Below are 13,384 nucleotides of genomic sequence, written 5' to 3' on the forward strand. Positions count from 1 at the left end.
GCTGAAAAAATTACCTCCGTTCTAGCACAGCTGCAGCTCATTGCTGTACAGAGGAATATATTCATCAGCAGCATTATGAGGAACAGAACAGCCAATGCTATCGTCAGCCAGAGCAGCCAGTGAGGCCGAATGCCACTGTCTTCGCAAAGGGCTCCAAATGCTTGAAAGTGCACAAAAAGAAACAAAGTCAAAATTCAAACCTTTTTTTCGAAATAAATTATAAAATTAACTCACGTTTTGCATCGACCGGGTTCAGAACAAACACGGTGGTGGCCGCCAGCAGCATTGGTTCGCTTGGCGAGCCCAGCGATTGACCTGGTTTTGGCTCTTCGGAACATATCCGCTCGTCGATGTCGGGACAGAGCCCGTTGCACTGCACGACGTCGCACTGGAAGTGCACTTCCGAGTCTGAAAAAATAAGGAAATAATGTGATTGATAGAAGTCACAGTCACTCGTGGTCACTCAACCTAGTTCAACGAATAAACTCTGCGGTTAACTTAATGTAGTAGGCCTGGCTTTATTTACATTTTTGCATATATTGAAATGACACATCTCAAACTCAAATGTTTGTTACAGTGCCATCCCGTTTTTGCCAACACGATTTTTTCAAACATTTCTTGTTGCCAAAAATCTATGTAAATATTGAAATTGTTCAATTTTGAGTGATGTGTTTCGATCAACAATTGAGAAGAAAAATAAAGTTGGTCTTATTCATCATTAATTCTTGGCGAGTCGAAAAGTTTTGTTGCCAAAAACGGGATATACTGCCCCTGATCGCATAAATGTCACATATGCATTTTCATCACTTTTGAGTTGATGCAGTTGATTCAAAATCGAGTGCTCTTTCAGAAATAGCCTATAACATCAAGTACTTTGTTATAGAAATCAGGAGGAATCACAGTTTTTTCGTGAAAACTTAACACGTAGCCTTATGTGTGGGACAAATTTCAAATGCGTTTTTCTCAGCATGCTGTTTTTGTACTGTTCTGATCAAGATAATTCGAATGATCTAATTGAACTACGGATGTAGGTTAGTTGCGCTCCTTCCAGGATGTTCCTTACCCTAGATGTCAACCGAAGAGCACGCAACAAGGTCAGTGCCATTGCATGCTTTTAAGTATCAATTCCCTGCATTTAGAATTTTGAGATTTGATGAAAAATTACAAATGCTTGCTATTAGATGCGGTTAGTGGTCGATAACTGATGACCATCATCTGGGGCGAATCGGGACTACAATCTGCATAGAGACAGCAGTTTTTAGAGCACTTGAAATTTGCAAAACGATGCTCGATTTGTGTTGTTCTGTGTTTGTTCTATCCGAAACCAATAAAAAATATCCGAACATCTACCCTTATTAAGTCGTGTAAAGAATTCAAAATGTGTGCATTCCGTTTTTCTTGATAGTGAAATAACTGTTCAGGAGCATAATTGGGGAAAATAGAGTGTCAACATTTACCTCCAGAGATTCGGAACATGGCATTCAGCGTAGCGGTGGCAGTCGTTCCGTTGGCAGCAGTCTTGAAACGAGTCATGATGAACTTCCCACTATCCATGATTGGACACCTGCACAAGAGAAAAAAAAAACAATAATCGCAAATGATAAATGGAAATCAATTCCAGTGACGGTGCTCCCATCAACAACTATAGTTACTAACCCTCGATCATCGATGAGCTCGGTTTTTTTGGTGTCCTTGTTGAAGGCGAAGCAGTTCTTCACGCGGATGCCTTGCGTTCCATTTGGGTGGGTTATTTCCGCCTTGACGGTGTATTGCCGGCCGTAAACCGTTTCCTGGATGCGACGGTCACCGTCGAAGAATTTGAGCGCCACCGGTGAATTGTCGTCTCTGATAAAGAAAACGATTAATGGAAAGGGCATGTACGAGTGGTCGCAGATCTGCCGTTCCAGTTTCATTACCTGGCAAATGCAGCTTTACCGCACGTTATGACGTAGAACTTATCGTCGGCTAGTTCGAGCGTCTTGTGCACTCTTACGGCAAGCTGGACGGAACGCTCCTCAGACCGCTAAAAGTAGAAAAAAGAGTTATTTTAAAAACTATCATAATTGAGTGTATCGTGAGATATTGTTAAGATAAATTTTCAGTCCCCTAAACCAATCGGGATTCGCGTTTTTCGGCCTCCCTTACAAACATCCTTACAAACTGTGTAAACAGTACACTAGCGCTACTGCCGAAAGGACTGAATTTGCTGTATGTGCAGAACCAAGGTGGTAGAACGCGTGAATGCGGAAGTTTGGCGGGAAGCATATTATTAGCACCCTGCATTTTGTAGTCAACCCATGGACCACACTAAACATTAAATGTTGATCAAAACTCTTGAAGGTGATCCCTTAACAATAGAATAAACACCTTACCTATGTTGAGATCGAAACAACTTAAACTATCGATTTTTTTGCTTTGAAGCATTTGTGGACACACTGTGACTATCGATTTTTTTAAAAGTTTTTATTAACGATCCCTAGCACACCACAGAACATGTTTAAACATAATACTGCCCGATAGTCAATATCTATTATACGACATTTTATTTATGTACTCTTTCCTTCCCAACGAACTTGGTTTTTCTATAATTTATTTATCGAAACAGCCACCATCACATGTGGGCATTGTCATGCACTGAATTGCATAATGCATCAACTTTAGCACTCGACACACAATGCAATTTATGATAATGGATTACAAATAATGGCAAAATCTGGGCACGTGACCTACAAAAAAAGAGTACGACATTCATTCATTCATCGGGTAAAATATGTGGGTGGAAAATATTCGTACCTCAGACCGGATGACCTCCGCAAGTGCAATCAATGGCATTGGATGAATGGAAAACAAACCGATTGTACTCCATTAGGATGGATACAAGTATTCAGCTATAGAAGCTATCAACGATCGTTTGGTCGTGTTATATCTCAATTACTTAAAATATGATAGGTACACAGAACAAAAAGTTTAATTTTGGAATGTTGAAAATTTGGTAGGTTGAATATTACCTCTTTTTTTGAGTAATATTACATAAAAATGTGTAATAATGTGAACCTGATGAATATTCAGCAAAAACTGATGAAAATTCATAATTTTCTGAGGTAAAATTAATCATTTTTTTGCCACAAAATCTTTCACCATTTCCTGATGAATATTACCATCATTTTTTTCTGTGTATAAAATGCACATGTGAAAGATTATTGAGCAATTCTCGCTGAAACCGTCCCACTAGATGCACATGTTCTCAAATCGTTACGGCAGTGTTCTCATTCGATTCAGCGCACCAAAAAACCATAAAAACAACCTTCGAAACAATGAAAATGTCAGCCGTTAGCCACCTGTAAATAAAAACTTGTTATGAACTATTGATTTTTTCGAAAAAATGCCCTAATTTGGAGAAATGATATCTCCCAAAATACATTACCAAACATCAAAAACTTATATATCGTTGGAAAGGTAATCGCGAGAGCTTTCTATCGCACTTTGATAAACATTTGAAAAATTATGTTTTCAAGGGTAATTTTCAGGGTTTTTGGGAAACTTACTCTTAATTTTGAATTTTGACCGTGTTCGCAACCACTTATCGTTACGGAACCATTTTCATTCGAAAGATTGGACCATTTTGCATAAAATTAACTTGAGAAAAGTAGTGTAATGAAATAGTTTTCATATAGTTATTAACGGACGAAAGAAATTGGTCAAATTTCAGTTAAAAATAATCAAAGCTCAGACTTCAGAAATGAACCTTATTTACAGGCAAAACAAAGCAGGATTGTATTTGAGCCGAATGTACAGTCATCTGAGGCAAATCTGGATATATAGGATGAAAAGGGACAGTTATTCCAACTATGCTTTCACTCATTAGATCATATTTTTAATTTGTTTATGTAAAAGCTTACACAAACAAACAAGTTTCTAAATTTTAAGCTTTTAAGTACTCTGAAAACTAATGTCCTTACTTAGACTGTAGTCTCGATTCACCACATTTCACTGAAGTAATATTTTATGTACATAATTTGTTTTATAAAGGTCTGCTTTGTTTGTAACCGTGCACATAAAAGTGCTAAGTTGAAATCAATATTTTTTTATCAAGTTAAAATTTCGTGGGGCTGTTGATACCATGAAAACAAACAAGAAACTCGATTTTCGTCCAAATCGGACTACGCCCTTTTATTTGACACAAGTCAATTTATGATAAATTTATCTTTATTTGGGATAAATAACAACCCCCAATTGAAAACTGGATGAAAAATTAACTTTAAAAACCTCACGCCGCGTTCAAATTTTAGTCTAGAAAAGTTGAAGTGAGCGTGCCGCGAAAGCCGTCACGAAAAAAAAGTTTCCCATGCAAATTTTGAGTTGTTGTCACTATAGGTGCGTACCTTTGCCCCGCTCTTCTCTACTTAATGCAAAAAAATATGCTGGGATTCATTCAACTTTAATTTTAATTGCTCTAAATATGAAAACCAAGTTTAAAGTTTACATTTGCGCAACATAAATACACTGGAAATACCGTAAAACGGGGTGACTTTGATAGCCGGGGTGACTTTGATAGGTTTGCGATTTTTACGCAAAATGAAGAGTACAGTTAAAATACGTAAGGAATGGTTTAGAAACATACTGACCGTGGTAGATAAGTGTTCGAAGTACCTCAACAAGAACTTTTCATAAAATTTTGACAAGTTTAAAAAGTTAGTTAAGTATAGTTAAGAAAATGTTGATGAAAGTCATTATTTTAAACTTCTCAAAGTGTCATGATTTTCTCAATGAACATGATTTTTAATCGGAAAACGGAATGCATTTTCGGATTCTTTGGACAATTTTCCATTAGGAGAAGGTTAAATAAGTATGCAAATAATAAATAATATGTGTTTTTGAAACACAATTAAAAAAAATCTCCAAATTTATTTGCAAATTCAGTTGAACAAATTTCATGTAAAATGTGAAAACTTGTGATTCGTGCTTCGAATTCAGTATTAAATGCAATATAAATCGATAATTTTATAAACAAAACAAGTATTAACAAATTTCAGGCAAAATTCCGACTTTTTAACAATTTTACCTAAAATTTATATGTATTTTGCTAAAAAGCTTATACACTTAGTTAACTAAATATAAACATTGATTTTTTTTCTTAAAGCTATATCAGCTACTTTAGTGATGATACATTTAGGGTACAAATAAAGTTTGAACATCTTAAATATGATTTTAACAAGAAAAACTATGACTATCAAAGTCACCCCAGAATTAAAACTAAAATTTTTTAACGTAACTATTTTTCTAAACATTATTGAAAAAACTTTTTTTCCGAAATAGTGCATGGACTTTGTGTGGCCTACCCCAGTACATGTTTTAAAAATAATAATCTTGAGAAAAACCTTACCTGTTCGAAAATATTCCAAAAACAAATTAAAATCCTATCAAAGTCACCCCGGTTTACGGTAGTTTTAATTGAAAAACAGACTACACCTATTGATTCTACGTAAAATTATCTTTTTCTTGTCTTTCTAGTGAATTCGGGCTCGACTTTGTACGGCTTGCGGTTTTTAAGATATAGCAGTTTGAAAATTAAGGTTTTTAACATTGTTTGCCAAAAAAAACGAAACTTTTGGGTGGTGTCAAATAAAAGGGAATAGTCCGATTTGGACGAAAATCGAGTTTCTTGCTTGTTTTGATGGTATCAACAGTCCCACGAAATTTTACCTTGATAAAAAAATATTGATTTCAACTTTGCACGATTACAAACAAAGCAGACCTTTCTAAAACAAATTCTGTACATAAAATATTACTTCAGCGAAATGTGGTGAATCGAGACTACAGTCTAAGTAAGGACATTAGTTTTCAGAGTACTTAAAAGCTTAAAATTTAGAAACTTGTTTGTTTGTATAAGCTTTTACATAAACAAATTAAAAATATGATCTAATGAGTGAAAGCATAGTTGGAATAACTGTCCCTTTTCATCCTATATATCCAGATTTGCCTCAGATGACTGTACATTCGGCTCAAATACAATCCTGCTTTGTTTTGCCTGTAAATAAGATTCATTTCTGAAGTCTGAGCTTTGATTATTTTTAACTGAAATTTGACCAATTTCTTTCGTCCGTTAATAACTATATGAAAACTATTTCATTACACTACTTTTCTCAAGTTAGTTTTATGCAAAATCGTCCAATCTTTCGAATGAAAATGGTTCCGTAACGATAAGTGGTTGCGAACACGGTCAAAATTCAAAATTAAGAGTAAGTTTCCCAAAAACCCTGAAAATTACCCTTGAAAACATAATTTTTCAAATGTTTATCAAAGTGCGATAGAAAGCTCTCGCGATTACCTTTCCAACGATATATAAGTTTTTGATGTTTGGTAATGTATTTTGGGAGATATCATTTCTCCAAATTAGGGCATTTTTTCGAAAAAATCAATAGTTCATAACAAGTTTTTATTTACAGGTGGCTAACGGCTGACATTTTCATTGTTTCGAAGGTTGTTTTTATGGTTTTTTGGTGCGCTGAATCGAATGAGAACACTGCCGTAACGATTTGAGAACATGTGCATCTAGTGGGACGGTTTCAGCGAGAATTGCTCATTAAATAATTAAATAAAAATTATAAAGGCTCTTTGACTTTTTAACTTAATAATTTTAATCCTCAGGAACTAGCAGAAAAGTCCATTAGAGTAGGATAGGTGGTGTAAAAAAATCCAATGGAATTGGTGAGTTGTCCAGATAGTGAGATTGATATTTTGTGTCAGATCAAGCTGTGATTCCAATAAAAAAAACAGGTTTTTCAAAGTTTTCACCAAGATGACGAAACATTTCTGTTGAATTCGGGATTGTTGCATGTTTTCTATTTTGTACAATTTTTGTGTACGATTATGTTGAAATTACTTATTTTAAATCGATTGCTTAAGAGTTGGAAAAACAGAGTTAAGAAAAGATTTTTTTTAACCTTTTTGCATAATCAATCGGGATTAAGCTTTATATGTAATTCGCTTACTTTTCAACCTTAATTCTCACACAGATGAGCGATATCGTGGGCTAGATTTTGAATTATGAACCTCAACGAGCTTCAAATAAATTGATATGTGGATAGCTTAATAACCATGATAGGCGAAAGGAAAATTAGTTTACCTTGCCATGCCGTGCATGGTTCTAGGAAAAGCGAACAGAAACGATTGGATAACCGGCGGCGTGGCCCGGCGGTGGTCGGTGGTAAAATGCAACGTGCTTTTCCCGAGCGCGCCTTTCTATTAAAATGCATTCCGCCAAACCGGTTAACGAAGTGAGCCTGCCCTAGTTTTTAGTGCAAAAGCATGTCGCCGTTTGCGGGTGGCTGTTTGTTTGTGCTGCTCAAATTTGAATTGTGCTGGTCCATATGCGCAAATCGAAGTCTTTGCTTTGATAGGCCCATGTCGATAGTTAATAGTACTTAAACAACATATAGCTGGAAGTTTTCAGTGAGCAGAACTACCACCTTTGAACAGCGTTTGCGTTTTTAGAAAAGATTTTGTCACTCTGAATAATTTCAACTTTGCGAATGAGGAAGTCTTAGAGTTTGTATTTTGTATTCACTTCGATCCCTCGATTACTAAGCTACTTTGAACAACGAATGAATCGCACTTACTTCACCCCCGTTTACGTTGCTGACTAGAATTCCGCAGTTTTCGTTGCTGCCCTTCTTGGCCAGCAGGTTGAGGCTGAGTCCGAGCACCGCCGACCCGTTCCCGAGCGCCATACACGCCGGTGTCCGGAAGTCCCGGGCGTGCACAACGCCGCTGTACGCACCGTTGAATTGGATTCGGATGTTCATCGTGCCCGATTTACAGGTCGCTGTAACGTGTGGTGCAAATTCCGATTCCTGGGTGGCAACCTATAAAATAAAAAACATGAAAAACAAAATTTGTTATTGTTAAACTAGTGGAGTTGTTAGAAGAATTTAATTAACAAACGTAAGCTTTGTTTTAAAATGAAACACATACATCGGTACAAAATTGTTAATCTCTGAAGAAAAATATGTGACTCATCCAGAATGTGGCATCAAGTTCTTGGGGAGCAAAAAAAAGTCAATTTAAAACATATTAACAGCACTGCCCAGTACAGACTGCCGTTGCTGGTTTGCTAACAAGCACCCGTCGGTCCTGTTACATATTTTAATGACATAATAATATTGTCTCACAATATCACCAATCTGCCTCCACTTGGATGAAGTTAAAGAAGATGATCGTAATTGAGAATAATTACTAGCGCCTCTTCGTTGCTCATCTCATAGCCAAGGATGGAAATTGTATTATGAAGAGCATAAAAATAACACACGTATAAAAGATTTTTTTAACTCAGTCATCAACAGTTTCGTTTGCCTTCGAAATCTAACTATCTGACTTTTTTCCAATCATCAATCAAGAACATATTAAGCTTGATGTTTGTTTTACACTTGTTTGTTTCATGTGTATTTATGAAGTTAGATTTAACAAAATCTCAATAAATAAAATACATATGATACAATATAAAATGCTTAACGCCTCAAATCTTTTTTTTCGAATTCGAATTTTTTTCGATCGATTTTTCGAAAAAAAAAACATACCTAGAAATTTTAGATGATGTATTACAATATAAAACAATGATAACCGAACTGAAAAAAATCGCGAGCTAAATTATTATAATGACTGCAATCGTTTCAAGAGTCCCGATCTTCAGCCAAATCGGACCACTCTTTTTTTTTTTTCTTAACTTATTTTTATTAGGTCCTTTTAGGTGCTGTGACCAGGTTGGGACCGAGGATCAGTTAAACAATATATAATAACAAAACAAAACTCCTTAAATTCCATACTTGGAGATCATGTAACTGACGAGGGTTACTTGGTCCAAGCGGGTCTTGCAGGTCTTGAACCTGCCGATGTACTCGGAGAAAATCCCCCACAGCTCAGCCGAACTATAGAGTACCTCCCCGGCTTCCTTCTCCGTGGCTCCACCGCCTCGGGAGTCCCCGTGGCTGCTTCCTGCTAGTCGAGGGCGATCCTTCGAATTTCCGTCCGGAACTGCGCCCGGCAGCGGAGGGAACTCCGCCGGCGTGAACGCCGGAACTGCTGGACTCTGCTTCTCCGCCTTCCTCGCCGGCGGTTTTGGTTTCGACGCCTGCTGTCGCCGCTGGATGAAATCCGCACGCTTGGGGCAGCTGCGGTCCGTAGCTTCGTGGGCACCAGAGCAGTTGGCACACCGCTTTGGCAGGGCTTCCTGGACTTCGCACTCGTCCGTCTTGTGGGGACCCCCACAGTTGTTGCACCTCCCCTTGAGGTGACAGTTCCTGGTTCCATGACCCAGCTGCAAGCAGTTCCTGCACTGGGTCACGTTCGGTCGCTTGTTCCGGTAGGCCTCCCACCGGATGTGAAATCTTCTCAAGCGCTTGATTTCACTCAGCTGCTTGAGGCTGGTGTACCCCTTAGGGAACGTAACAATGTACGGGGTTTCCTCTGACGAGGCGAACTCTCCCTTTCTCTTGATGGCGTGCACCTCCACAGCATCCAGGTTTTGCGATTCCTTGAGGGTCTTCTTGACGAATTCAGGTGAAGCCGACGGAAGTCCTCGGACGACGACGCGGAGTTGCCGCTCGCTTCGTTTCTCGTGGGTGTAGAACTCCACTTTGTTCGCAATCAAGTGGGCCCGCGCTGTCTCAAAACGCTCCTCGGAGGAACACAGCAATTTGATCCCAAACGGTGTTAGCTTGTAACTCGGCTTGGTTGTGCACGGCGACATTACAGTCCTCAGCTTGGCGTAGCTCGTATTCTTTACCACCAGAGGTGGTGGTTTCTTGGCCACTGGAACCACTGGAACCGGTGGGACGCTTCCTTTCCCGGCTTGGATACCATTGTTATTGTTGTTGTTGTTGTTCCCCGCCAGCGGACTGAACTTGTTGTTGTTGAGAAGATTCTCCTCTGAGCCATCCCCGACAACGGCTCCGTTGCTGGTCTTCCTCCGCTTCCCCGTTCCATTTACGGAACGAAACTCGTCCCCGTCGGAGGATTCTTCCACCTCCATCCGTAAGCACTGTGCCGCGCCACGAAAACAGCAGAAAAAACAACCGCTGTCTCCGGCTGTCAGACGTAAACTCAAATCGGACCACTCTCTGATTTTCGGACCACTCTCTGATTTTAACAAAAACTACACGTAAAATCGATGCACTGTTTTGTAATTATGTCAAACTCTATTTTAATACATTTTTTAATATAACGAAGGAATAAGCGTTTGAAATCAAACATGCCAGTCGCGGACATGCCGTCGAGTTTCTTTTTGGAATGGCACCCCAATATCTTCGAGTAGGACGTTATTCAACGTCGAAAAAATACGCTCAAGGTGGTAAATAATAAATAATACCGTCATCAGGAGTGACATTGGGTCTGAGCTTGGGTCATACAAATTTCAGCATTTTTGTATGATCCAATCTAATCCCCAGACCCAATGTCACTCCTGATGACGTTAAATTTGTTTTCAGTTAATGATGCAGTTAGGTACCGTAATCTGGGGTGAATCGGGACTACAGTCTGAATAGGGACAGCAGTTTTTAGAGCACTTAAAACTTTTAAAATTTGGAAATGGATGTACACATTTTGTTGGTCTGAGTCTGTTCTAACCGAAACCAACCAGGAAATTAAAAAAATTTGCTCCAACATGGTTAAAACTGCTGTCCCAATTCGCCCCATGTGTCCCGATTGACCCCAGTTTACGGTACTAAATTACACTGACCAACCAAATTTCTGCGCAGGCCAAACTCGAGGGGATTTTGTGCTTCTCCTACATATTGCATGCTTTTTTTGGATCGTATGCAACAGCGACGAACCGCCCTAATTCTCCATACAAACTTTGAAGAAAAACCATTCGGCCCTGTGCACGTGATTCTGGGGACTCCAAAGTTTATGCTTTCCCTCGAGTTGAGCGTGCGCAGTATTTTTTTCAATTTTTGTAGGTCAAAATCAAATCAAAAATCAAACTATCCACATTAACGACCCCCGGGTCTTTTGTGGTCTCTATTGCAAGTTTCTGCTCGAACCTAGGAGTCCGAAGGCTTGAATGGGGAGAGCACCCAAACCTCTTTCTACTTCAAGGAACCTTCCGCCCCAGTGTTTGAACTGACGACATTTGGATTGCGAGTCCAACCGCCGCCAACGATTCCACCGGAGTAGGCTTGGTTTGGTATGTTGTTTGTATGGCATGGAGACGACTCCTACACCTGGAATGACTTAACGGCCTAACAACAACCAAGGCCGGGACCGACATTTTACTTCCTAATCCGATGGAAGGCTGCAGCAGATGGGAATCGAACCCAGAATCATCCGCTTACAAAGCGGACAGCGTAACCATTCGGCCACGCACTGCCAGTGTTTTGTAATCTTCTGAAAAGCTTAAAAATATTCTACAAAACTGGGTTCTTTGCGTGAAAATTTAACACGTAGCCATATGTGGGAAACAAACTTGCCTTGCGTTTTTTTTAGCTTGCTCTTTTTGCATATGGGTCATTCCATCTCAACTGTGCACGAAAAAGTGCAAATTTGAAAATTACCCTCTCCGATCCTGCTCAAATTTGGCAGAGCTGTTGATACTATCAAAACATGCAAGAATCCCGAATTTCATCCAAATCGGACCACCCCCTCCATTTTTGTACCTCCCCAAAAAATCGATTCTTTTCGATTTTTGACCAAACCTCCTAGTTTCAAACGGCGATAGCTCAGGAACCACAAATCTTAGAAGGTCGGTCTTAGACTCAATTTTGAAGGAAATTGGACGTAGAATCCATTTCCGTGATCAAAATGTTGATTAATTTATTTTTTCTACCTGTATTGCGCAATTGAAAATTTTAAACGACCGTATCTCAAAACACCCCAACTTATTTTTTTTATTTGACCTGACCATCGTGTTCCCCGGCCAATTTTACATAAGAATCACTTATCGACAGAAATGAATATGTTTCGTTCCAGAGATATCGAATTTTAAAGTTTAGTGTTTTCGATATTACCTACATCAGCTTCATTCGCCGCATCACAGGCGGGCTGATCAATAACTGCTACCTGGTGTTCTGGGAGATGATTGATTTAATTTATATTTTTATAATTTTACGCAAATATTTATTCAAATGGCTAATAGGGGAAATTCTCGTATGTTTGGCAGATTAAGTCCTTGCTCCTAGTTTCGTCCAATTTGCTCATTTTCACTATTCAAACAACACATTTTGCAAAACTTTTGATAGAAACTTGCTTGTTCACTTCTTATTGAGCTATTTATCTCTCGATTTCAGTTGAAAACGCTTTTAATCAGCTGTAATTGAATGCCAAAGTGCTGATATGGCAACATTAGAGGAACGCTGGAATTAGATGCTGTTCCCCTACCTTGATCAATCTATTTTTGTGAAAGGAATATTTATTGGGTTATTTTGAATGCACCGTTTTTTACATGTTGCTAACCGTTTTAGAATACCTCCGAGGCCATGACTAGGGCCTTTATCATAAGCGGTAGCAAAATAGTGCCATTCAGCAAAAACCCCAAAACCTGCTTTATTATTATTATTAATGTTTATTATTGACACTTTACCATAATTTGGCAAACCTGATTTATGGATTAAAAGATTGATCATATTAAATCAATTTTTATATTGTGAGCCAGCTTCATTTGATTAAAAGATGATTTTGGTCAAGGTACATTCAATTTAAAAAAAAAATCCTTATACGTGAGGACAGCAGCCGTATTGTGTTCCAAGAATCCAAGAATGAAAGAAGAAAAAAACTGTTGTTTGGACGGTGTCGAAATCATCGCAACTAAATTTGGGGAATTTGCCGCTTTGCAGCAGATCAAACTTTGTGATTTTCTTAAATTTTTCAGTTTTATACTTTCCAGAAATCCTTTTCCTACTCCTTGTGATCGTCCTTCACTAGAGTACAACGTATCAACAAATTTTATTCATTTCAATTCATATTTTTTACTCAATAATGTATCGTGCACTTATTGTTCAGTGTTACTAACAAGATTAATTGCATTTTCCTGCTCGCTCCGTCGGAATCCAATTCTGTCCTTTACTGTGTGTCGTTATTGCTCTGTCCTGTGGTTGAGCAAATAAACATTCGCGATTAAACTCCAATTTCCTACAGTGTTATACAGTTATTTTTTGCCCAATTTGATAAAGATTATTTATGATGAAATATTATTTCAATAAATGAACAGGTAGCAGTTATTGATCAGCCCTGCCTGTGATGCGACGAATGAAGCTGATGTAGGTAATCTCGAAAACACAAAACTTTAAAATTCGATATCTCTGGAACGAAACATATTCATTTCTGTCGATAAGTGATTCTTGTGTAAAATTGGCCGGGGAACACGATGGTGAGGTCAAATAAAAAAAATAAGTTG

The 13,384-nt window shown here is 38.4% G+C and overlaps 1 protein-coding gene across 5 annotated transcripts in view; it reads right to left on the bottom strand.

The window, feature by feature from the left end:
• Window positions 1-13,384, bottom strand: part of LOC120424944 (uncharacterized) — a 39,667-nt gene that overhangs the window by 999 nt on the left and 25,284 nt on the right. For all 5 annotated transcript variants that reach the window (XM_039589250.2, XM_039589248.2, XM_039589253.1 and 2 more), the window contains exons 3-8: window positions 7,620-7,865; window positions 1,917-2,023; window positions 1,657-1,845; window positions 1,458-1,564; window positions 235-408; window positions 15-160 (exon numbers count right to left, since the gene is read on the bottom strand). In XM_039589250.2, coding sequence (XP_039445184.1) covers window positions 15-160; window positions 235-408; window positions 1,458-1,564; window positions 1,657-1,845; window positions 1,917-2,023; window positions 7,620-7,865 — 969 coding nt within the window. The remainder of the gene's footprint in view (window positions 1-14; window positions 161-234; window positions 409-1,457; window positions 1,565-1,656; window positions 1,846-1,916; window positions 2,024-7,619; window positions 7,866-13,384) is intronic.

This window comes from Culex pipiens, chromosome 1, assembly GCF_016801865.2.
Source record: "Culex pipiens pallens isolate TS chromosome 1, TS_CPP_V2, whole genome shotgun sequence".
Taxonomy (NCBI): Eukaryota; Metazoa; Arthropoda; class Insecta; order Diptera; family Culicidae; genus Culex; species Culex pipiens.